Here is a 25,952-nt window from a genome sequence, read left to right as displayed (position 1 = left end):
GAGGAGGACTACTCACAGTGAATTGAAAGTAAAGAACAAGTTAAACGTCATCTAAGGAGATTGCGTGTTTATTGAAATCATGAGAACCTTCAGTCTACTTAGATATGTGGTACATTGTTCCACTCTCGTAGCAACTAGCACTGAAAGATGACCAAAGGAATCACATAGTGACACTGAATCTCATGGGACTCATGGGCAGTGACTGTATTACATTGACATTTTAAATCCCCTTGAGTAATCAGCCACAAATGTTTCATTTCAAGTGTGCTACAAATGCTAGGGTTGAAAAACACCAGAAGGGTATATTTCAAGACTTAGAAGATGTGAAAAGATTTCCTGACAGAAATCCTAAATCTGAGCACAACCCAGAAAACAGTGAAGACTGAAAAAAAAGTGACCCGAGAGAGCAGGAGATTCCAAAAACAGTAATTTGAAATTAAAATCTGTTGCAAAATTGAACATGAAGCCTATGCAGGAAGGCGTTTTTGAAGGGATTCCAAACAAGGTACTACCTGGACAGTTGGTGGGAGAGAGAGAGAAAGAAAGAAGGTCAACAACAAATATGGCACCCCCAAAATGGAAGAGGCCCACATTACAGCCCCTCCTTTTCTTTTTAGATCCTTAGGTATTAACATGCAAAACTCATTTTTTTGTAGAACACAGCTAGTGCACAACTGCTGGGATTTTAAACTGGAGTTTAGAGTCTGAGTTTAACTCCAACTATCATGAAAGCAGACCATTCAAGGCAGTCCACTTCTCTCCTAGTTTCTTCTGACAATGTGGCAGTAATCAAATAAGCTGGCTATACAGGTAGGAATAAAATAAATTGAACTCACTTGCATTCGGTGGTCAGATTCAAGCCTGTTATTAAGGAAGAGAAAGCATCCATTCATTTTTTTTTTTTTTGAGAGAGAGAGAGAGAGAGAGTTTTAATATTTATTTTTTAGTTTTTTCGGCAGACACAACATCTTTGTTTGTATGTGGTGCTGAGGATCGAACCCGGGCCGCACGCATGTCAGGCGAGCGCGCACAGCTTGAGCCACATCCCCAGCCCCAAATCCATTCATTTTTTAAAAATATTTTTAGCTATAGATGGACACATATCTTTATTTTTTTTTTTTTATGTGGTGCTGAGAATTGAATCCAATGCCTCATATGTGCTAGGAAAGTGTTCTACCACTGAGCCACAACCCCAGCCCCATTCATTCATTTTTTTTTAACTGATTATTATCTGGGTACATGCCTGTAACCCCAGCCTCTCAGGAGGCGGAGGCAGGAGGATGGCGAGTTCAAAGCCAGCCTCAGCAACTTAGCAAGTCCCTGTCTCTCTCTCTTTTTTTTTTTTTAAAAAGAGAGAGAGAGAGAGAGAATTTTAATATTTATTTATTTTTTTAGTTTTTGGTGGACACAACATCTTTGTCTGTATGTGGTGCTGAGGATGGAACCCGGGCCGCACGCATGCCAGGCGAGCGCGCTACCGCTTGAGCCACATCCCCAGCCCTCATTCATTCATTTTTAAAACAAGTTTGTTTGTTTGATTTTTTTTTCCCCAGTACTGGAGATTGAACCCAGGGGCCCTTTATCACTGAGATGCATCCCTAGCCCTTTTTCATTTTTTATTTTGAAATAGGTTCTCCTAAGTTGCCAAGGCTGGCCTCAAATATGTGATCTCCTGCCTCAATCTCCTAAGTAGCTAGGATTACAGGTATTCACCACCATGCCCTGCTAAGCAAATTTTCTTGTGTACCTACTATTTTCAGCTTCTATACTAGGCTCAGAAATATAATGTTGAGCAAAACAAACAGAATCCCTACCCTCACATAGCTCAGAGTGGTGCAGATGGCAAGATGTGTATTAATTATATAATCTTTACATCTTACATATAAACTGTGGAAAAGTCTATAGAAGGAAAGAACACAGAAGCATAGGAGGTGAATGAAGGTTTTACTGAGGAGGTGCAGTTGCAGTCAGCCAGGAAGGATGGTAGAGACAGGTGGCCAAGAGCAGGTGGTGGGCTGGGGTGGGGGGAGTGAGTGGCACAGGGAAAGCAAAGGCTGATGTGACCAGGGCAAAGAGAGCTAGAGAGGCAGACAGGGCTGGATCTGACAGAGCCTTAGGACTTCTTAAGGGATTGCAGGGTTTTGTTTGTTATTTGCAGTGCTGGGAATGAACCCAGGGCTTCACACATGCTAGGCAAACACTTTACCACTAAGCCACATCCTCAGTCTACAGTTTTTCTTTCTTTCTTTTCTTTTCTTTTCTTTCTTTTTTTTTTTGTACACAATTACAGTACAACTTTACATTTCTATGGTTGTACATGATGTAGCATCATACCGTATGTGCAGTCATATATATACCTAGGGTAATGATGTCCATCTCATTCCACCATCCTTCCTACCCCTATACCCACTCCCCACCCCGCCTCCCCTTTGCCCCATTAAAATTCCTCCTTTTTCCCATGTCCCTCCAATTATGGATCAGCATCCACTTATCAGATAGAACATTTGGCCTTTGGTTTTGGGGATTGGCTTACTTCTCTTAGCATGATATTCTCCAACACCATCCATTTACCTGTAAATACCATAATTTTATTCTCTTTTAATGCTGAGTAATATCCCATTGTGTATATATACCACATTTTTTTTTATCCATTCATCTATTGAAGGGCATTAGGTTGCTTCCACAGTTTAACTATTGTGAATTGAGCTGCTATAAACATTGCTGTGACTGTGTCACTATAGTATGCTGATTTTAAGTCCTTTGGGTATAGACCAAGGAGTGGGGTAGCTGTGTCAAATGGTGGTTCCATTCCAAGTTTTCTAAGGAATCTCCATACTGCTTTCCACAGTGGTTGCACCAATTTGCAGTCCCACCAGCAATGTATGAGTGTGCTTTTTCCCCACATCCTCACCAACATTTATTGTTGCCTGTATTCTTGATTTTTAAGGGATTCCAACAAGGTACTACCCGGAGAATTGGTGGGAGAGAGAGAAAGAAAGAAGGAAGAAAAGTACAACAGGCAAAAGTCAACAACAAATATGGCACCCCCAAAATGGAAGTGCCATTCTGACAGGAGTGAGATGGAATCTTAGTGTAGTTTTGATTTGCATTTCTCTAAATACTAGAAATGTTGAACATTTTTTCATATATTTGTTGATTGAATATATATCTTCTTCTGAGAAGTGTCTGTTCAGCTCCTTAGCCCATTTATTGATTGGGCTGTTTGTTTTTTTGGTGTTAAGTTTTTTGAGTTTTTCATATATACTGAAGATTAATGCTCTATTTGACATGCATATGGCAAAAGTTTGCTCCCAAAATATAGGCTCTCTCTTCACCTCAGTATTGCTTCTTTTGCTGAGAAGAGCTTTTTAGTTTGAGTCCATCCCATTTATTCTTGATTTTATTTCCTGCACTTTAGGAGTCTTGTTAATGAAGTCGGGGCCTAATCCAATGTGATGAAGATTTGGACCTGCTTTTTCCTCTATTAGGCGCAGGATCTCTGATCTAATTCCTAGGTCCTTGATCCATTTGAGTTGAGTTTTATGCATGGTGAGAGATAGGGGTTTAGTTTCATTTTGCTGCATATGGATTTCCAGTTCTCCCAGCACCATTTGTTGAAGAGGCTATCTTTTCTCCAAAAGCATTTGACAAAATACAGCACCTTTTCATGTTCAAAGCACTAGAAAAACTAGGGATAGTAGGAACAGAGCCTTGAGAATTCTTAATGCTAAACCCCATATCATTCTAAATGGAGAAAAATTGGAAGCATTCCCTATAAAAACTGGAACAGACAGGGAAGCCCTCTTTCGCCACTTCTATTCAACATAGTCCTTGAAACTCCAGCCAGAGCAATTAGACAGAAGAAAGAAATTAAAGGGATATAAATAGGAAAGGAAGAACTCAAACTATCATTATTTGCTGACGACATGAATCTATACCTAGAGGATCCAAAAAAACTCCACCAGAAAACTTCTAGAATTAATTAATGAATTCAGCAAAGTAGCAGAATATAAAATCAATACCTATAAATCATTTCTATCCGTTTCTATGCATTTCTATACATCAGTGATGAATCCTCTGAAAGAGATATTAGTAAAACCACCCCATTCACAGTAACCTCAAAAAAAAAAAAAAAAAAAAACCCTTGGGAATCAACAAAAGAGGTGAAAGACCTCTACTATGAAAACTGCAGAACACTAAAGAAAGAAATTGAAGAAGACTTTAGAAGATGGAAAGATATCCCATGCTCTTAGATAGCAAAATTAATATTGTCAAAATGACCATACTACCCAAAGCGCTATACAGATTCAACATGATTCCAGTTAAAATCCTATCATCATTTCTTATAGAAATAGAAAAAGCAATCATGAAATTCATTGGAAAAATAAGAGACCCAGAATAGCCAAAGCAATCCTTAGCAAGAAGAGTGAAGCAGGAGGCATCACAATACCAGATCTTAAACTATAATACAGTAACAAAAATGGCATGGTATTAGCACCAAAACAGACATGTAGACCAATGGTACAGAATAGAAGACACAGAGACAAACCCACATAAATACAGTTATCTCATACTAGACAAAGATGCCAAAAACATACATTGAAGAAAAGCCTACAGTTTTTATGTTTTTATTCTTAAGAGCAGCAGGCAGTTGTTGTAGGACAGATGAGGCTGGGCACAGAGGAATTAGCAGGAATCAGGTTTGCTGACTGCAACCAGGTCCAGAGGCAGCTTTTGCGTAAATTAATTTGTCCCTCTGAACCCCAAGTCCAGAAATTTTTAGAACTTTATATGCAGTGTGTAGGGGGAGGGGCTCAGAGGCTCACCATCTGCAGAAGTCCACATAAAAGTAGGTTTTCTCTACTGTAATGGGTACCCAACCCAGGTCTGAATACAAAAATAACTCAAGGACACACTCAGTGTGTGAATTCTGTGCCTGGGAAAAGGAGAATCCTGTGTAGTCTCTGCCCCTCCCCCCTCCCCCCTCCTGCAGCTGGTTTTCGAGGAACCTAAGGAACCTAATTTGCACCATTCACTCTTATCTTTTGGATTGTAAACGACTTTCCCTGGGATCGGATTGCTTTTTTTTTTGAAGCCCTGTGAAGGCAGGGCTTGGCTAGAGGCCTTGAGTTAGTCTCCCTTCTCTCAGTCTGCTTCTATAAACACACTTCCCACCTGACAACTCTTGCAGAAATTCTTGCTAATAGTCTAAGAACAGTTATGGTGAGAGACTCTGGAGAAGCTTAATTACGATTTTCTGTGGAGGGGGGGTGCAACTACACAGCCAGGGAGGAGTGAAGCTATCAAATATTCATCTCTAAGGATTATTCTGGCTGCCCTGTGGAAATGGACCAATTGCTTGTGTTGAGGGGGCAGGGGAGGAGATACGGGGAAAGCCTGTGAAGGTTATTTGTTGACCCTCAAATCAGTAAAATGTGACGTCACCAAATGAGCTCAGAGGCTTGGTCCAGATTGAGAGCAAGCCAGGGCTGGAAACAGGTGGAAAATGGAGGGGTGGGCCATGGGGATGACTCCCCTATCTCTGGCTGTCTGGATGACTGACATTTAAGACAAGTTCCTGGCAGGCCTTGGACAAGGGGAGACCTTCCTGATCACTTTCCACATGCTTGGAGGGGCCTCCTGGATAAGTGAACCCTGGCTATACAATCACTTCCCGCTGCCTGCAAGTTCCCTGGAGAATGCCTCCCAACATGCCCAGGTCTCTTCATCTCTCCCCTCTTGCGCACTTTCACAGGCACCACGTGCCCTACCCCCATGTCTGTTGAACATGCAGACATCCGGGTCAAGAGTTACACCTTGAACTCCAGGGAGCGGTACGTTTGTAACTCTGGTTTCAAGCGGAAGGCGGGAACATCCAGCCTCACGGAGTGTGTGTTGAACAAGACCACGCACACCGCCCACTGGACCACGCCCAGTCTCAAGTGCATCAGTAAGTAGCCAGTCCCTGGAATGTCCCCACCCCTTCTGCCCAGGCTTAACACAGAGCACAGCGGCATTGTGGGAATCGGGCGAGCCCGTCTCTGGGCAGAGAGATCCATCCGTATTGGGGTCTAAGGCTAAATACGCCTATGCGAGGCTGAGCAGCATCTCCCAGAGATGGAGATACACGGTGTTGGGGGTCACAGAATTTGGGGTTCAAATACTGGTTGTGCTGCTTACCACGTTGAGGCCTCTGGCAAGGCCTTTAGCCTCTTGGAACCCTGGTTGGTCATCTAGAAAATGAACCTGGTGTCAACACTGTGGGTTGTAGGAGGATTAAAAGGAGCCTGGTAAATATGAGCTATTACTACTATCCATGTGGGTTGTGAAATCAGCAAGAGAATTGGCTGATTCTGATTCTCAATCTCACCCCTAACAAAGGTGTGCTTGCTAGCTGGAGAGCTTTTTGGATTTCTCATGAGAAGCTGAACTCTTTTGAGTTCTTGATGGTTAGTATCCAACCCAGTGGGCTGGAGTAGGCCCACACGGCAGAGTTTTTCTTGGCCTAGTCACCATATTTGGTGTCCAGCCAATGCTCATGAGCAAGGAGATGAGGAAGTTGCAAGAATTAAAAAATAAAATAAAATAAAAATTACCTATCCACTACTGAACTGCCATCCCAGAGGAAGCCAAATAATTTTGGAGTGGAAACTAAGCCATTCAGTGTTATTTCCAGAAATACTTAAGTCCTGTTCTGCTCCCCTTATTACTCTGGGAAAATAAAAGTTAACTCAGGTCTTCCAAGAGAATTCTGATTTAACAAACATTCATGACATGCTCACTGCTGCCCAGCAGCAGCTGGATACATTCTCATAGAGCATCTGTGTAGATGTCTGACTCCTCTCTGGGACAAAGGATGGGAAGTTGGGCTCCTATAGCGAATTCCCTCTGTTGGAAACTCCCAGAAGAGCTACACTTTCTTGCTGGATTTGTAGTGTTAGGTTACCCCCCTCCCTTTCCAGCTGCTCAGAATGAGTTATACAGATGTCAAGAGAAGGGAAGGAGGGAATCCTACCACTAGTTTCAAGAACTGCAGGACTGGAGAACACAGCACTCCACAGCACTGGGTACAGTTGAAGGGGAAAACCCAGGGTGGCCAGGGACAAGCAGTGTCTGTGGAGCCAGAAGTGGAAAAATCAGGGCTTTTTCAGTGTTGGGAAAATTATGTTGACTCAAAGCTCCACATCTTTGGGTGAATGAGTAGGATGGAGAAGAACTGAGGCTCTGAACAGGGCCAAGAGGGGAAAGGAAACAAAGAATTTTGAAACAGAATTTTAGAGCCCACAGATTAGAGGCATCTTTAGGTTTCCTCTGGACCAAAGGTTCCTCCCTCACAAACCTTTACCACTAGCAACTCTGTTCATTGTGTTTCCCAACCCCTTATGCTTTGGATGATTTTTTTTTTTTCTGTTAGGCAAATGGAATCTATTTTAATCATTCATTTTCCTGTGGGAAAACCAGGATTATAAACCTCAGTTGATATCAGATGTATTCCAACCAAAAATAAATTTGATGTTTCACCTGTGCAGTCTTTTTTTGGAAATGCTAGAAAAATTGTTTGTAATCTGTCTTTGCATTTGGGTTGGGAAACACTGTTTCCTTCCTGTGCTTCTAACCTGTCCTAAGAAGCCAGCTATTTCCATTGTAAATTTATGTATTGATCTTTTATTTATATCCAGTTCTGATGCCACCTTAGTGCTTATGCTCAGGATCATAAATGCCATGTGGTTGTCCTCTCTCTAGGAGACCCCTCCCTGACTCACCAAAGGCCAGTGCCACACTCCACAGTAGTGACGGCAAGGGTGACCCCACAGCCAGAGAGTCCCTCCCCTTCTGGAAAAGGTAGGAATAAAGGGAAATTTTTAAGAACTACCATCTAGATCCCTCCTTCTCCACCAATCCTGCAGATTCATTGACCTCTGATGATGTTCCAGCGACAACTTCAGCAATAGAGCAAAATTTTATTAAAATAAAAAGTAAGACTTATAATGGCTTAATTGTTTAAGTCAAAATGGCTTGAGATCTAGATTTCATATGTACATAAATAATAGTATTTAGAATCCACTATTAATATGCCAAATCACATTTAGTTGTACACATTTATCATTGTCAAGAATTGGAAACAGTCTGAAATTTTACCTCACTTGTTTGTTAGTCTGCCACTTTGTCATGGGTGCTGACATTCTTGTAGGGTAAACAAATAACTTTTTCACATGGTGCACAAGTAGCAAGAGTATCAGCATGTTAGCAACAATCCCTTGACTCCTAGGCTCACAGGGCAACATCGATGGGCCTGAATATATGCCTGCATTGTTCAGCAGGCTGCACTGTCTGGGAGGAAGGCTGAGCTCAGGGAACCTGAATGTTTTATAATTGGCAGCAAATATGTCTGCCCTTTCCTAGAAAGAGGCACTGTCTCTGTCTTCAAAGGTACTTGCAATATATGTGTCCTTGCGCAGATAGTCCAGAGAAAGGTCTATCAGGCCCTTGTTTGCAAGATGTGTAGCAATGTGAGGGACCCAGGAAGAGTTGTCACCCCTTGTTCCTAAGCATCACCAAATTAACAATGGTGCTCTATTATAGAAGCACTGCATGAAACCACCAATGTTCTGTATTTTAACTGAGTCTTGGGTAATCTTTTAGCCCAATTTCCTCAACAATTTCTCAATTGGAAACATTGGAAGCTAAATATCTTGGCTAATATGCCTCATATCCCATGGCACCCTTATTTTATATTTAACTCTTTTTTTTTTTTTTTTTTTTTTTTAGGGCCAAATCATTCAGTCTGTGACTTTTCCTGGCTCCTTCTTCCTTCCTTCCCGCCAGATGTGGTCATCTTTCTTTTCATTCATTCTGTTCTCTTCAGGCACACCTTCCCAGAGCTTTGGTTCTCAGCCTTGGAGGCACAGTGAGAATACCAAGAAACTCCACATGGTCCAGGGAATGATTTGGAGTCAGAGGCTATAGAACAAGAACCATGTAGTTCTTGGATAGCCAAGGTTGAGGAACACTGCTCAAAGCAGGACAGAGAGGCTGAAGGGAGGCTTCCTCCTTGTAATGGGTTGCTTGCAAACAAAAGTAAGGGGTTGAAGTATTGGCTCTATTTATGTTGAGGGTAATTCCCAAACTCCTTTGATCTGAATCACACACAGTTCACCAGAGAGATAAGAATGACCAAGTAACCTTTCCCAGTCCTGCCTCCATGCCCCCAACACTTGGTCAGATAGCTGTTGCTGAGACAAACCTTAGATGTAAGAGAAACCTTTAACACAGATTATGTGACTGTGGGTGATTGGATGTGAATGCTCCTGGGTCTCGATCTGCAGGGCACCTAGAGTGTGGGCAGCTTGGGTAGGGTTAGGTGCACGTGAGGTAGTGACAAAAGATTGGAGGGTATGAGGACTTCTCACAATGTGTGTGGCTGGGAAAGAATGGGAACTCAGGCCACAACTGTGCATGTAGAGCATGATGAAAAAAGATAATCAGCATCCCAGATGCCTTCAGCAAATACAGCTCTACTTGTGTTTTGGAGCCAAGTCTATCAGTATTTCATGAGCGTTTCTAGGAAACAGCTGAAGGTACTCAACTCTGAGGGATCTTTTCTTTCTATGCACCACGGTAAATAACTGTATTTTTTAGAGTTATCACAGATCCCATGGCTCAAATGGAGGATATGTTGCCCACTTAAAGGACAGTTTGCTGGGAGTGAATGGGCTGCCATGGTGGGTTCATCAAAGTAGGTCTTTAAGTCCACCCTCTGCTGGAGCTGAGAAGACACTAGTCTTTATTTATGTTCTGTCTTGGAATTTCCTACAGAGCCAGCAGTTTTATCTCCCAAGTCAGACACCACAGTGGCCACAGAGACAGCTATGGTACCAGGCTCCCAGTCGATGCCACCCCAACCAACCTCCTCAGGAACCACAAGTGTAGGCAGCCATGAGTCCTCCCAAGCCCCATCCCAGACTACAGCAAAGACCTTGGAACTTACACCCTCAAACTCCCACGAGACACCAGGTTAGCATTAGCTTTGCATGAGAGGCCAGTTCCTCAGGTGCTGCTTCTGAGACTTGGGTTGAGACCTGGCCCAAGATAACTGCATGGCTTTTTTCAATCTCGAGCTGTGACTCATGGAGCTGCCCTCCTGCCCTCTGCCTCCCACAGGCCCCTTGCCTGGTCTCTGTTTTTGATGTTCCACCTGGCTTGGTCCAGTTGGGACAGCTGAAAATGAAATCCCCCTCCCAGATTTGACATGCTAACCTTACTAGCCAGCACTGCAGAGCCTGGACTAGGACTCTAAATGCCGTATGCACTCTCCACCACGGGAGGGCCCTTCTGGAAGGTATGTCCGACTCTTAGGCATGGTCCAGCACCTCAGTCAATTTACCCTGCTTGTTCTTTGCTAAGAAGAGTTTGGTTATGCCAGCTATGAGTCTCCTAAGGGTCTAAGATGGTAGCTCAGTTGTCCCTTATTTCTCCAGCTTCATGATACACTAGTACCTTTACCCTGACTGAGCTGTTCTCTCTTCTCTGCAGATGCTTCTTCATACAGCTCCAGAGAGACCACTGGTAAGTACTGTCCTTTGACCAGCATATTTATGACCAGGGTGATCGCAGACACAGAGTGTTGAACAGTCCTTGTCCTGGACGGCCCATGCCACTGTCCCAGCATGTTCACTGGAGGCTTCCCCTTTCCCTCTCAGAAATGTCTCCATTATCTGATGGGGACATTCATGGCATTCCTCATGTGATATAACTGTTTTTCTTAATAGTGATGGTTTCTCACTGTCAAGCTACTGATGTTGAAGGAACTGATGCACCAAGGGCTTTGTGGATCAGCTACTTAGTTCTCAGCAGGGCTAGACTCATGCCAGGGCCTGTTAGGAAGCCACAAGTGCCTGATGCTGCCACTAACATGAAGTCATTCTTTGTCAGAACCTACCTTGATGTCTCCCAGGGTGGGCATGGTGCACTGTCCGGAGAGACTACCAAGATTTCTCAGTAAAGAAGGCTTTTTACCCTAGACACACAGCATTAGGACTCTAAGAAAAAGAATGTGCAAGCGAGTCTAAGAGGAAAATAGAAAAAAAGTGTGAGAATGAAAGAAAAAGATGAAGATGGAAGAGAGCTCAGAAAAGAGAGGAGAGAACAATAGAAAGAAGGGAGATCCAGGGGCAAGGAGAGAGCAGGGTGTGCAGCTTGGTGGAAGAGCGCTAGCCTGCCAGGGGCTGGGTTTCATCCCCAGCACTGCAAACACAACAAAAAAAACCCAAGAGGCTGGGAGACAGATGCAGATGGCAAGAAAAAACCTAATACTTAAGAGTCTGATGAGCTTTCAAAGGAATAAAAAGAACAACACAACTGTAACAAAACTGTAATTTGAAATGGGTAAAAACTATTTCTATTTTCTAGTCATAAGTTCACATTTTTGGTGGTCCCATTTTACCTGTGTCAGGTGTCATCTGGAAAAAAAAAAAAAGCATTGGGCATATTAGCAGTTAATTGCTTTTAGAATTCTTTTTTTTTTTTTTTAAGGATCAAGACATAAGCCAAGGCAAGACATTTTAGAAGGCCTCTTTGGGAATATTTTCAGAGAAAAATTGTGGCATTTAGTGACAGGGATATGGAAACAAAAATATGTTCATGATTTAAGAGGAGAACAGTACCTGGGCATGGTGGTACATGCCTGCAATCCCATCGGCTTGGGAGTCTGAGGCAGGAGGATCACAACTTCAAAGCCAGCCTCAGCAACTTAGTAAGGCACTAAGAAATTCAGAGGGACCCTGTCTCAGAATAAATAAAAGAGGGATGTGACTCAGTAGTTAAGCACCTCTAGGTTCAATCTCTGGTACCACAAAAAAAAAAAAAAAAAAAAAACAGTAAATAGCCAACCTAATTTTTCTCCTAATATCACAATCTACATTAATCTTTGTTCATAGCTTTACATTTTTTACTTTTTAAAAAATTGGTAATATTTTGCAAAAGGTCTAAAAATGAAAAGTTACATAGGATCTGTAGCAAAAAAAAAAAAACAAAAACAATCAAATCCTATCTCTGACTCAAAATCTTGCAGAAAGGAAATAGATACCTGTGCATCCTCCCACACAGGCTGTATATAAACAAGTACATAAAAAGTAATTGATGCTGACAGCTGGGTTTTTGTTGTTTGTTTTTTACTGTTCTGCCCCTAGTTGTCACTTAATGGCATATCTTGGAGATCCTTCCCTATTAGTACATAAATCCCACCTCATGCTTTTAGCAACTATAGAATATTCCATCTTATGGATCTGTTACATCTTATTTAGCCAGTTTGCTCTTTGGGCATGTGATTACTTGTATACTTTGGTTATATTATGAACAGCAATTGTAAACCTCTTGGTGAGAGTATACCTATAGGATAAAATCCTACATGCAAAATTTTCTAAGTAGATCTTTGAACAAACTATTTGATTATAGGCTATAATCTGTCATCAAATTTTTTTCCAGTTTAGGACTTTCACTGTGTTAAAATACCAAAAATTGTCTCAAATGTCTGAAACATGACATAATAAACATTAACTGAACACCTACAATGAACAAAGATAATTCTATGGGAGGAACTGTGAAAATACAAAGATAAAAAAAAGACCTGTCTTTCATGTATGAATAAGGTTTAATTCCTTTAAGCTGCTTAAACATAAGAGTACATGGTCACTAGGCATGAAAATGAGAGCTAAATTTATCTGCTAATAAGAGATACTAAAATAAAAATTGTGATAGTTTTCTAAAAATTCTAAGTAACAGTGCCTTCAAAGTATGTCATATGCCATCCACCCCAGCCACCCTGTGAATGAGAAGTCATTACGTATGGCCAAGATGCTTATTGGACATTGGGGCCGCTGTTATTTCTGCATGAGTAAGCAATCAGTTGAGCTCATCTCTGTAGAAAAATATTAATAATGCTTGGCCATTATTGTTGCTTAGTAAAAACTGACATTTTACTCTACCTTTTGATACTACCATTGTCATAATTTTGTTTTTTTAAATAAGTTAAATGAATGATTATCATTGCTTTAAAGAATTGCTCTTTTAATTCAGTAGAAAATGGTCCACAGCAGATGCTCAATAAATATTGAATGGGTAGGCAAATGAATAAATAAATTTGAGTGCTGCACATTTTAATAAATATTTAAGAAATGTGATTCAAAGCTCCATTCTCTTAAACATATACTGGCTCACTTGGCAGCCCTTTTTGTCAATAAATTTATTCAATTGTTCCAATATCACATCTCTGGCCCTAATGAAGCTATTCTTAAAGAGTCCTGGTTGTAAAATAAGAGGTTAGCAAGCAAAATACAGCGGCCTTCACACAGCCATGCCCATTTAGTACACTAGAAGTGAAGGGTTTATTTTTCAGAATGTTACTGTGCCTTTGACAGGGGCTGCTCCTGTCATGTCACTCATTCACCCTCAGTATAAATTAAGTTCCTACTCTGTACCAGGTATGGCCCCATGCTGCTATGAAATGCAGATTTCTCATTACAAATCAAATGTCACTTCAGTTTGGGAATTTTAAAGGTTGAACTCAAACAATTAAGTGTTTATTTTCTTGTTCAAACCCAACACTTTTTTCTTTTTTTTTGGTGGTACTAGGGATGGAATGCAGGGCCTCACATGTGCTAGGCAAGCACTCTACCACTGAGCTACTCTCCCAGCCCTGAACCTGACACTCAGAGTTGCCTAGGCAGTGAGAAAGAAAAAGAAACACCTTCCCAGGAGCAATGGTTGATGATCTCCTTCAAAATCATCTCCATCTGACACAGGCACACAGCACTGTGGTCTCAGCGTGGTGGGCGCTGCTACCCTGTGCTGGGCCTGGCTTGTTGAAGAGCTACCAGGGAATAACTTCTCCATCCTTACTGAACATGGGCTCTGGCTGTCTCAGCTGCCTTCTCCAGCTTAGATCAGCACCATGGGCCGAAGTCAGTGGGAGAGCCCCTGGCCTAAGTGTCCTTCCACATAAGCACCTGCTTCTCCGCCCTCTCCTTCCTCCCCTCTTCTCTTCCTTTTTCTCCAATCCACACCCTACAGGAAGCAAAAGGGTAGAGAACTTGGCAGGTGTTTCCATGGTTCTGGCTTCCATTTCTTTACTAACTTTGCTTGGCTATAATCAAAACAGAGAGACTCAAGACCTGGGTCATTGAATTCCAATGGCTTTGTTTTATCATTGACCCAGGAGCCCTCCTCTCTCTTGCTCTGGATTCTGCAGTTTTTATTTTTATTCAAAACGAAACAGGAAGAAACATTGTGAAAATAGAACCATCATTTCTATCCACTCGCCCTTTCCCATAAACCTCTCCACAGACAGTAAATGCATGTCAAGCCTATTAGACAATGTGAGGACATAGTTCACCATTGAGTACAACATCTCTGCTATAAATAAATAAATAAGTAAAATTATATGACTTCTTTTTTTAAGTGATAATGATAACTAATGTTAATTTTCTGTTATTTCTTTTCTAACACCTTTTCTATGCTTGCATTTTTGCCCAGATGTGGAATAAATCAAAGTGCATTTTGGCCCTCAAGTAACAGCAAGCTAATGGGAAGGCATTTAGACCACTCTGTAAGAATGTAAATTGCCAAGAGTTTACCAATTCTTAGCAATGAACATGATCCTGGGATTCTCATATGGTTTAAGCTTAGTTTTATTGTTTTACAGTGATCATCTCTACATCTGTCACACTTTCTGTAGTGCTTGTGGTGTGTGCCCTGGTGACGTGCATCAAATTAAGGTAAGTGGCACAAGAGAACCCACAGGACCAGATTCTTTCTTCCCAGGAGAAAAGAGCTACATCAGAATGATTCTGGGATGTCCTCACAAATCAGAATCCCTTTCCCAGCCATAGACCCTCATGCTGAGCCCCTTCTGTATCAGCCAAAAGGAGCTTCAGAGTGGGGCAGGACTAAGCCAGTCCTAGAGAGTCCTAGAGAGCCCTAGAATGCCTTTCACTTCCCACAGTTCTCAGACCACTGCTCTGAAATGGGGGCAGCAGAAACCAGGTCGACCACGCAGGGGCCAATCTGCCAAGTCAGAAAGAAAGGATGGGGCGGGGCATACAGCGCAGGGATAGAGCAGGTGCTTAGACTGTGTGGTGCAAGGCTGTAGGTTCAAGCCCAGCACCCACCCCTGCCCCTAAAGAAAAGAAAGAATACACCCAACGCCAAATTGGATGAATACGCAATTTGTATCAGTTCTTCTTATGACATATTCATCAATATTTTCTTCTCATATGTATTTTTAAATGATTTCTTATAAATATATTCATTCACCAGCAATTAATTCTGTATTTCTAATCATTGAAATCTGCATTTCAGCATTTATGAAAAGTCTGTTTTTTGTCAACATTTGTTCTTTTGTGTTTTTTTGTCTGTATGTTTTTGGTACCAGAGATTGAACCCAGAGGCACTTACACTGAGCCACATGCCCAATCCTTTTTATTTTGTATTTAGAGACAGGATCTCGCTAAGTGCTTAGGGCCTCACTAAGTTGCTGAGGCTATCTTTGAACTTGTAATCCTCCTGTCTCAGCCTCCAGAGCTGCTGGGATTACAGATATATATGCCACTGCACCATGCAGACATTTGTTTTTATATTTTCATTTTTCTAATTTTTAGGCATTTTATCTTTCTTTTGTCAAAACCCCAATATCATACAAAACCCCATTTTGTAATTCTGTCAGTACCAGTATTTCAGTATTCCATATTGATAAGTTGCTCTGAATTTTTCCTCAGCATTATTTGATGTATGGATGTCAGATTTGTTAAAACTCATTTTTAGTTCCTACTAATAAGATAGTACATGTTATGTCAATATAAAATTATATGACCCTTTGAGCCTGATTTTGAAAAAAATAAACAGTCCATGACAAACTGTCAAGCCAAAATGAAAAGCAATTATCTAAAACATTCCATAAATCTTCAAAAGCTGATAATTCCAGACCAACTGATAAGAAATACAATAAACATAATAAATGATTTATTTATTACTCAAGAATTTGTTGAAACAATTCAAAAATACTAAATGTCGACAAAATAGAAAGTTACTTTTTAAAGGACTTTCAAAATATTGTTATAATTTTCATATAAAATGGTGTAATTGGAGTTATATTCTTAAGAACTTATATCTAGTAAATATATTTATTGACTATATTAACAGGAATGTCCATACTATCTTTCTAATAAGTACATTAAAATATATTCTTAAAAAAGAATGTTACTTTGATATATACAACCAATAAATATGCTCTTAAGAGGAAAATATCAATTTATTTACTATATTAAAAATGTATAAATGTCTTAAAGAAGAACTGTTAAATATATGTAATTTCTTGGTCGTTTTGTGAATTGACTCTACATAAACTGTTGTTTTTTTTTTTTAAACTGGATAATAGGTAGATTTGCCATCCAACAAATTGTTTTTTACCAAATTTTTGGCAAACTGACCTAAAATCCTCATTTAGTTTAGCTCCCATTCCAAGGAACTCAAACTGCTTCTCTTCTCATGGCCTAGGGAGCTGTTCATCTTCAGGAGGGACATTCCATAAGCCATGGAAGAAAGTGCTGAGGTAGCCACTCAGGGCCTGAACACTGAGATAGATCCATGACAGGCAGGCAAATATAATCAGACTCTGTCTCTCTATTCTTATTATCCAGGAACTGATTTATTTATTCATTTATTGGATATTTCTTAAATTCTAGGAACTGGTTCAAAAGCTTCATGAATATTAAATCACTTTTACCAGCATGATCAAGCCTAGTTCAACCAGGCCCCTGGTTACTCTTTCCTTTTCTTGTCCCTCCACCTGCAAGGCTGTTTAGGCAGAGGATTTGTCCAGTGGGAAGCAAGGGTGAGAATTTCTCCAGCAGCACTGGTGAATCTTTGCAGATGAGGAATTGAGAATACCAAAATAGGATTTAGATACCATGTGCACATTTAGGCACTTTAGGTTTTTGCCAGTCTTTGAGCAACACAGACCACAGAGGATTAGGTATTTTATGACACTTGCAGGCAGGACCTATGTCTGCTTATGTCACCCACCCAGTGCTGGACATACATTTTCAATAAGAAGTATCTCTGACTGGAGGATGACTGTGTCTTCTTTTCAAAACCTGTAAATCATTGGCTTCGCAGGAGAATTTTCCAGCCAACTGCTGTTGAAATGGAGAATTTGGAAGTGATGCCAATGACTAGGGGGAGCAGCAGCAGAGAGGAAGACCAGGGAAACTACCCACAAAACTCTGAAACTCCTGGAAACCAGCCCAGCAAAGGATGGAGCCAAGGAGCCAGCTTTATTGTAGCTAAAGAGAGCCTGGAAGATTCACAAGGATCTGGGCACCAGGAAAAAGCCCACCAAGATCATCAAATGTGATGATCCATATGGACTGTGTGCCTCTTGTCTTAGTGAGTAGGTTCTCCAGCACACAGGCAGACACCACTCAGGGACCCAGGGGCCTGCTTCCCAAACTCCAAGCTGCTGAAGCTCTCCTGGGAGGCCAAAGGCTCCAGGAAGCTGCTGGTTTCACTCACACTGACTTAGGACAGCTTCTCCACTGGACCATCTATTCTGTCCCTATTCCGACTTGTAGTTTACAGAGGACAGGAGTCAACCTGAGGCTCTCAGTTCATCCTAAGGCCCCTCCTGGCTTGGGAGATATCTGCAGGGAAGACTCCAGCATTTGTGCACCTAACAACCCTGTCTCCAGTGCTCTGTGTGCACTGAAGGGGAGCAGGGGAAGGCAAAACAGATTCAGAGAAAAATCCGAACCCAGTGACATTTTACACACATACATGTTTATATTTATACTTCCTTGTATGTTATACCTACATATTATATATGATTTGTATTTTGAAAGTGTGCTTTGTATAGACAAAATAAAATATCTATTTTCAATATAAAAAAATGCACTGAAAGAATCACCAACAAGAAATGTTCCACAAAGGAACGAAGAAGACAAAGAATGGAAATGCAGAGTCCCAAATGAGTGAGCTCAAGTTTTCTTTCTGCATGTGTGTTATTTTATTTTTGTTTATTTATTTATTCTGGTAGTGGAGATTGATCTCAGCTATATATCCCCAGCCCTTTAAAGACAGACTCTCACTAAGTTGCTCAGAGCCTCTGTAAGTTGCTGAGTCTGGCTCTGAACTTGCAATCCTCCTGCCTCAGCCTCCTGAGCCACTGTGATAACAGGAGTGCACCACCACACCCAGCAAAACTTTTTTATTTTTAGATGGAAAAAGGACATAGAGTTTCATAAGACTTGGAAGTTCTAAGCTATTAAACCTTCAGCCAGATGTCCTTATCTAGCTATAGATCTAAAAAATTCACACTTCCCCCCTCTTTTCTTGCTCTGCACAATATTTGCTATGAAGAAAAGTGATTCCTGATGAGGAATCACGGTTTATCTTGATTTTCCTTGATCAAAAATAAAACTCTTTTTCTCTTTTTCTTTTAAAATCCATGTCTGGACATTAAAAAGTAGGAGGACAAAAAGACACACTTGAAGACTACTCCATATTCCAACTGCCACCCACTTCTCCTCAAGGACCTCGCACTGTTAGCTGAGCCTGCACACCCTAGTCTCAGAATTCCACTCGTTTGCTGTCCCACAAATCTGTGCAACCTTGAGGCAGGAGCAGCCCATTTCAGACCATACCATCCCCAACACTTCCACTGCCTGGCGCATCTCAGAATCCAATGTGTGAATATTATTCCAGAATTTATACATACAGCCAGGCACGGTGGCACACGCCTGTAATCCCAGCGGCTTGGGAGGCTGAGACAGGAGAATTGCAACTGCAAGGCGCTAAGCAATTCAGTGAGACCCTATCTTAAAATAAAATTCAGAATAGGGCTGGGGATGTGGCTCAGTGGCCAGGTACCCCTGAATTCAATCCCTGATATTAAAAAAAAAAAGAATTTATACACACATGAGGCACTTTATTTATGGGAAAATACACTTTCCTGTTTCCTTCCCTCGGTGCCTGATTATAAATCTACCTGTTCTATTTTTGCTATTCTTAGCTATCCACCCTCTCCTCTTCAGATTTGGGAATCTCCCACAGTGTTGGAGTGCCTTGTAGCCCACGAATGCAGAGGACCTGAAGTCCCCTCTCCCTGCTCCCACCAGAGCGTGGAACTTGGGTCCATTGTTGCCTCCTGCCAAGTACCCAGGGCTGTTGAATGAATGTACAGAGCAGTTCCCAGCAATGGCCCAGAAACATCAGAGTGGTTGCTCTCTTCCTACTCTTGGCTTTCCAGATTGCTTTAACTGTAATCCTTTTTCCAAAACTAATCCTCCACCTTTCTGTGAATCAATGATCCCATGATATTCTTCTAATATACTTTCTTCGCTTACAACAGACTGCATTTCCAATACATATCAGTGAAAAGTTCCTAACCGATGTAGAATTCAGTGCCAGGCGTGATTATTGCAAATTACAGAGAAGTAGGGAAATAAAGATCTGTGATTGGTTATCTGCCTTGGGCAGGGGAGAGAAGAGTGCAAGTTCTACTGGTGTTCTCAGGTGACAATTGAGCAGCCCAGGCACGTGGAAAATTAGTTCACCGGAAGTTACCTGGGATGGTACGCCCACTGAAGGCCTACCTCTGAGAGACTACATTGCTGCTGACCTAAAGTGGTGTGGCTGTAGGAGACCCAGGGCCAGGATGGGTGGCTACTTTTAATGGCACTGAAAAACTTAGAAAATAACAGTGTAAACCTCTCAAGTCCCAATTCAAGCCAGAGGCTGAAACCTAGAGATTTCCCTGCTGAATTTTATCCCTTGGAGATGCATGGCCAAGATACCTGAAAACACAACTCAAGAGCTGGAGCTTCTGATCTGCTCAGTTTGCAGTCCCACCAGGCTTCCTAGCTGAAGGGTTGAACATTCACAGGATTAAGGATGAGGCCCCAATACTAGAAGGAAGACTTTGGGGAAATTTGGGGCTCACATGTACTCCAAGCGCACCCTTGTCCTCAAAAGCAGCCCTGTAGTGTCTGATAACACCCTAACATTTCTTCCTTGGTTGAGGAGCTGTTTCTTCAAGAGGAAGCCTGTTTTCCACATGACCCCCTCCTCAGCTCCTGGTCTGCAAAGGAAGGGAGTTAGTTCCCTGAGTATCCCAGTTAGATTCTCTGGGTCACATAAAGCAGGCTATGCAGCGAAGTGCTCCCCAAAGGCCGTACAGAACCCTCTCTGTACATCTCCAGCCTCACCTCCCACTGTGTCCTGGGGCTCATACCCCTGCTTTCTCATGGGTCAGGCCCATCAGTCACTGCTCACCAGCCTCACATCCAGCCTACCTTTCAAGAGCCAGCTCAAATTGTATCTTCTCATGTTAACTACTGAGGCACACCAACCATCTGTCTCTGAGCTCTTGTAACATTCATTCTCTGCTCTGTAATATGGTTACTGCCAAACGCTATCTTGGTGCAGTGAAAATGACATAACCTAGGCAACCTGAGTGCCAAGTGTTCACTCTACCATTTGCTGGTCTTGTCACTTGGGCTACGTGCACTGGCACTGCCTCACTCTGAAGTGAATGACAATACATGTTATCGACCTTCTCACACAGGCCTGAGGTCCCATTTAAGACCTAGTTCTTATCTTCGAGAAGCTTATAGCCTGGTCAGAAGGGACATGTCAAAATCATCATACCATAGCAAAAATCTTCTACCACAAAGCTGTAGGTAGTAAATACCAGGTGAAGTGTGAACACTGTCACACAAGTTGTGTAGAAATAGACATCGCTGAAAGGCCTCAAGATCTGAGGAATACTGTGGAGTCAGGACATGAGTGGGAGGATGGGTGGAGTTTAAATAAATTCTCAGGCAGCATTTTAAACAGGGGACCCAAGCACCACATTCAGGAAAGGAAGGGCAAAGGAGTTGGGCAGATGGCTGAGAAAAATGAGAAGGCCACGGCAGGCTGGGAAGCATCATATTTCTTAAAGCCCCCATATTAGCAGGGTTCTGGGAAGACTGCTCAATAACTGCTTTAAACAAAACCAAAACAAAGCACCCTGAAAGAACAAAGGTTCTGCAATAAGTAGAATCTTGGGACCTCAAGACCATGTCTCTGGCTCCACCCAGTTGCCCACTTTTGGCAGATATCCTCACTACAAATGTAGGTAGTGCTTTTTCTAGGGCTGTTTTTTTTCTTTTCTCTGTGCAAAGAGCCAAATGTCCTAATTACAAAACAAGTGTGTAATCTTCAAAACCCTCTGAGGCAAATGCACCCCAGCAGGTACCCAAGGTACTCCAGTACAAAAGTGGTCCTGGGCCAGCTGGGGTGCATGTGCCTGCTGGTATTTTCAAGGTATTCCAGAAGCCCTGGAGGAGGCAGCAAGGGCACAGAGCCCTCAGTCCTCTATAATTACAGCAGCTATACTTTTCAATTGGAAGTAAAATTCGGTCTGGAGAATTCCATGGCAAGGAACATCTAAAAAATCTTCAATGTAGCTTTTAAAAAACTGTGGTCTCCTTTCTGTGAAGAGCTTCAATTCTGGCTCTTCACATGGCCCCATTCTTTTCCTATTTTTCTGAAGAAGCACCATGGTCTGGGGACTGAACTTGAGTTTTCATCAAAGATCTACTGAATAAAACCAAACCTAGTGGTCCTGGCCCAATTCCTCATCAAGCCTGTTTCATCCTCTGCAAAAGGAAGCTGAGGCTGCCCACCAGGTGGAGGGGAGGACTCTGTGGAATACTGAACAAAAGGGCCTAACAGTGTAGGAGGCACTTCATAAATGCTGATTCCATTTCCTAAATGAGATCTCTTTATGTATGGGATGGATAATCAGGGACCAGTAGTGGCTGCCTTCCTGCTCCTTCCTTCTAAAATGAATTCTCACTTTGTTAGGATTTTTTTTTTTTTTTTAACAAAGCCATGAGCATCAAAAGAAGGCTGACTGCACCCCAAGTTCCAGGAAACAAAGTGACTTTAAGCTATCCCTCCTTGCTCGTGACTGGTTTAGGAATGGACAGGTGACCCAGTTCTTGGCAGCAAGATGTAAGGTAGGCTAGGGAAGCTTCTGGGAATGGTTTTCTTGCTACTAAAACACATAGAAGAAAACTTACCCTCCCAATACTGCGGTGTCTGAATGCAATGCCTGAAACACTGTAGACAGCTGGTCACAGGAGAAGCTGGCCCAGTCAAAGCTGACACTGAAGGTGACAGGAAGAGGAGAACATTCCTGGCTTCTTAATAACAATGCTGTGTTAGATTTTTGTCGCAGTGACCAAAATAAATGACAAGAACACCTTGGAGGAGGAAAGACTTGTTTGGGCTCTCAGTTTTGGAGGTTTCAGTCCATGGTCATTGCTCTGGGCCTGAAGTGAAGCTGGACCTCATGGTGGGAGAGTGTGCGGGAGGAAAGCTGCTCTCCTCGTGGCAGCTAAGAAGCAGAATTGGCTGGGGACAAAATGTAGTCCCCAAAGGCACACCCCTGAAGTTCTCCCTCCAACTAGCCCTACAGCTTCAACCACCTCTCTCTAATGTCATCAAATCATTCTGTCAATGGGTTAGTCCACTGAGGAGGACAGAGCCCTCAGGACCCCATCACTTCCCCAGAGCCCCAACTCTGGACATTGCAGCACTGGGGACCAAGCCTCCAACACACGATCCTGGGGCACGTTCCTGATCTGAACTGTAACAGAGGCCAAGCAGCTGAGATGAGCAGCCCTGCGACCTGCCCTCCTCAGCACGCCTGTGTGAAATCATCACATTTCCTGTGTGATGCCCTCAACAGTCTTGCTTTTGGGTTACTCACAGCACGATGTGTTTCAATACTGAATTTGGTGTTCAAAAGCATGGATGTTGTAACAGACCCTAAAATGTGAAACTGGCAAGACAGGGTCATAAGGCCCCTACTGTGTGAGGCTGTCAGTGACCTTGGTTATGTGCTGTGAAACAACTGATCACAGCGTTGCCTGTGGGTCCAGATTAGGAAAACACGTATTAGGAAAATCACTGCTAAAAAAATCCAGAACCACTGAGTTATACATTTTAAAAAAGGCAACAGAAAAACAATCCAGGATGTTGATGCTGTGTTGGCCACTGTTTGAGGGGCCTCAGTACAGTTCTCTAAAAGATGTTCAGGGTATGTGCGAGTACATGCCTGTAATCTCAGTGACTCAGGAGGTGGAAGCTGAGGCTGGAGGATTGAAAGTTTGAGGCCAGCTGGGCAACTGAGACCCTGTCTTAGAATAAAAAATAAAAAGGGCTAGGGATGTGGCTTAATATTATAGCAACCCTGGATTCAACCCCCAGCACCATAGGCAGGGGGAGAGAGAGTGTTGGAAGCCGTGTATAAATTATGGGTTTGTATGAGCCATCACAAGGCAGGAAGGCTACTTTTCTGGGATTTCCTGGGTGAAATTCCCCTGGCGCCCTGCCTTGGCTCACAGCCCTAGATCAGTGGCAGCTGCCTAGATTCCCAAACAACTTGTTTTTCCCATTCTTTTCTGATCTTCCTGAAGCTTCTAGTTTGAGTTTCAGGCACTGAAACTCACCTCCCACTGTGGAGGCAGGAAATTTAGCTCACTCCCCTCTTCCACCAGGTTCACACATTCCCTCCTCTGTGTGTGCAAAGCAGATTAAGACTTAGAAACAGCTGAGCTGGGGAGTGAACTAAGGTGCTTCTCCCCTCTTCTACCACCTCTTGCTTCCCAAAGAACTGATAATTGCTGCAGAGATCCAGCTTGCATGACGACACCATCCTGGTTATAACTGCCATTTTGCCTGCCAGGTGACCCTGATGTGCATTCCAAATCCTATAGGACCAACCAAGCTCTCAAGAGAAGAGCATGTTGTGCTGACCAACAGTTTTTTAACTGGCATGCGAACATACCAAGCTCTTGAGAAAGGTCAGGTACTGTCTGGATAGTAGCAGCCCACTTTTGTCTAGCTTAGTATATAAATCCCTTCTTCTTGCCCTAGTGTGCGAGGACCCATCATCACTAGCTGCTGCTCGAGATGCACTTCTGTTTTAAATCCCTAGTAAACTGCACTTTGTGCAAGCCCGAGTCTTTTCTTTGGTCTCATGGCACCTTCCACCTGCTTTGGCAGCTGATTCTCACATAATGGGACCAGGTTTTTCCAAATAGTTGTCCTTTCAGTTTGCGTAGCTTTCTATACTTAGCATTAACTCCAGCCTGAACGCGTTGACAGTTATCTAAACCTCCCACTGAGATGTTCGGGAACATTCATTATTCTACTAAGTTCATCTTGAAGAGACTGCACCCAGGGCCCCATCACCTACTCCAAAGCCGCCTGGGACCCACTGTGCACGAAGTCTTGGCATCCTCTCCCTTTTACACCCAATAGTTTTCTCAAGGAACAACCTCCCCAATCTTGGCTTATTCCCTTATCTTCCCAAATTATAACCTCCAGTAGCTTCTGGAGAAAAGCTGCATGATAGGCAAGGAAAGAAATGAAAAATGGGAGGCATGATAATGCCCTTGATTTCTAGGTTGGAAATAATTCCCCCCAATTATTTAAGGGATGGCTCCACAGTACAGCCCTTGTATAATAAGGGGACATTTTGATTCCTCTATGTATATATAACTTTTTTTATTTCTGGGGACTTATTGGAACTTTGTCACTAATATTCTGAAAATTTCAAACTTACTCATTTCTGTAGCGGAGGCGTTATCATGCTTGCCTGACACTACATACTCATTGGAGGTCTATTTTTACCCATTTTGCTGGGTATTTAGCAAGTCATTTCAATCCAGAAACCCCTATCAGTTCTGGTATTATTATTATTTTTAATCTCCTGGCCTCTGTTTTCTATTTATGATTTGGAAAGAAAAAAACATGTACCATAATTTTTTTCTCACCATTTACACAAATGATATATACCATACACACTATTGCTCAAGTTGCCTTTTCTTTTTAATGACTCTAGGTGATCATTCCATATCAGCTTATATGATAGAAGCTCAACTTCTTGGTTTTTTTTTTTTTTTTAATTTTAAATTTTTGATGAGTGTTGAACCCAGGGGTACTTAACTACTGAGCCAATCCCCAGCTCTTAAAAAAAATTATATATATTTCATTTAGAGACAGGGTCTTACAGAATTGCTTAGTGCCTTGCTAAATCTATGAGGCTGGCTTTGAACTCCTGCCACTCCTGCCTCTGGGATGACAGGCATGTGCCAGTGCACCCAGCTTAAATTCTTGTTTTTGACTTTTTCTCAAGTGATGATCCTTCCAAAAATTCTACTGGGCTTTCATTTCTTTCACATTTTTGACCCCAAACATTCACGCATATAAAGTGATCCTGTTATTTCATGGATGCACTATCTTCTCTCATTCTTTAAATACATAAAGATATTTAGATGCTTTCTTCTCCCTCCAAGATGATCCTTTGGTTTTAATATTCAACTTTCATCCTGGAGATGTGGCATGGTTTAACTATGAATTATCCCTGCAAAGCTCACGTGTGAGATAACGTAAGAATGTTCAAGGAAAACTGAATTGAAAGTTATAACCTAATCAGTGGATTAATCCAATGATATGGATTAACTGGGTGGTAACTGAAGAAGGATGGGGTATGGCTGGAGGAAGTAGGTCACTGGGGGAATGCCTTTGGGATTTTTGTCCTCATTGAGCAGAGGTCTTTCTCTGCTTCCTTCTGCATTCCTCCACCACACCCTTCCATCATGATGTTCTGCCTCACTTTGGGACAGGAGCTGTGAAGTCAGTCATCTATGGACTGAAATCTCTGGAACCATGAGCACCAAACACACTTTTCTTCTTCTTCTAAAATTGTTCTTGTCAGTTCTTTTGGTCAGTGACAAAAAAATCTGACTAAAACAAGGTGGTTTTCAGATGTCTGTCAATCCTTGGTTTATTGCTCCTCGTTGAGGGCAGAACACTGAAGACATGATGGACAGTAAGCACCTGGG

The 25,952-nt window shown here is 42.2% G+C and overlaps 1 protein-coding gene across 7 annotated transcripts in view; it reads left to right on the top strand.

Annotated features, from left to right (window-relative positions):
- Il15ra (interleukin 15 receptor subunit alpha) overlaps nt 1-18,482 on the top strand; it is a 34,156-nt gene extending 15,674 nt beyond the window's left edge. For 5 of the 7 annotated variants that reach the window (XM_015495172.2, XM_015495168.2, XM_015495171.2 and 2 more), the window contains exons 2-7: nt 5,756-5,950; nt 7,744-7,842; nt 9,817-10,014; nt 10,534-10,566; nt 14,699-14,771; nt 17,170-18,482. In XM_015495172.2, the coding sequence (XP_015350658.1) occupies nt 5,776-5,950; nt 7,744-7,842; nt 9,817-10,014; nt 10,534-10,566; nt 14,699-14,771; nt 17,170-17,407 (816 nt within the window). In that variant the 5' untranslated portion in view covers nt 5,756-5,775 and the 3' untranslated portion in view covers nt 17,408-18,482. The remainder of the gene's footprint in view (nt 1-5,755; nt 5,951-7,743; nt 7,843-9,816; nt 10,015-10,533; nt 10,567-14,698; nt 14,772-17,169) is intronic. The other 2 variants (XM_048812638.1, XM_015495170.2) reach the window with 2 other exon arrangements.
- The last annotated feature ends 7,470 nt before the right edge of the window (nt 18,483-25,952 follow it).

Source organism: Marmota marmota, unplaced genomic scaffold (assembly GCF_001458135.2).
Source record: "Marmota marmota marmota unplaced genomic scaffold, marMar, whole genome shotgun sequence".
In the NCBI taxonomy this organism is placed as follows: Eukaryota; Metazoa; Chordata; class Mammalia; order Rodentia; family Sciuridae; genus Marmota; species Marmota marmota.
Note: the sequence above shows the minus strand (reverse complement) of the source record. Positions and strands in the feature narration are given on the sequence as shown.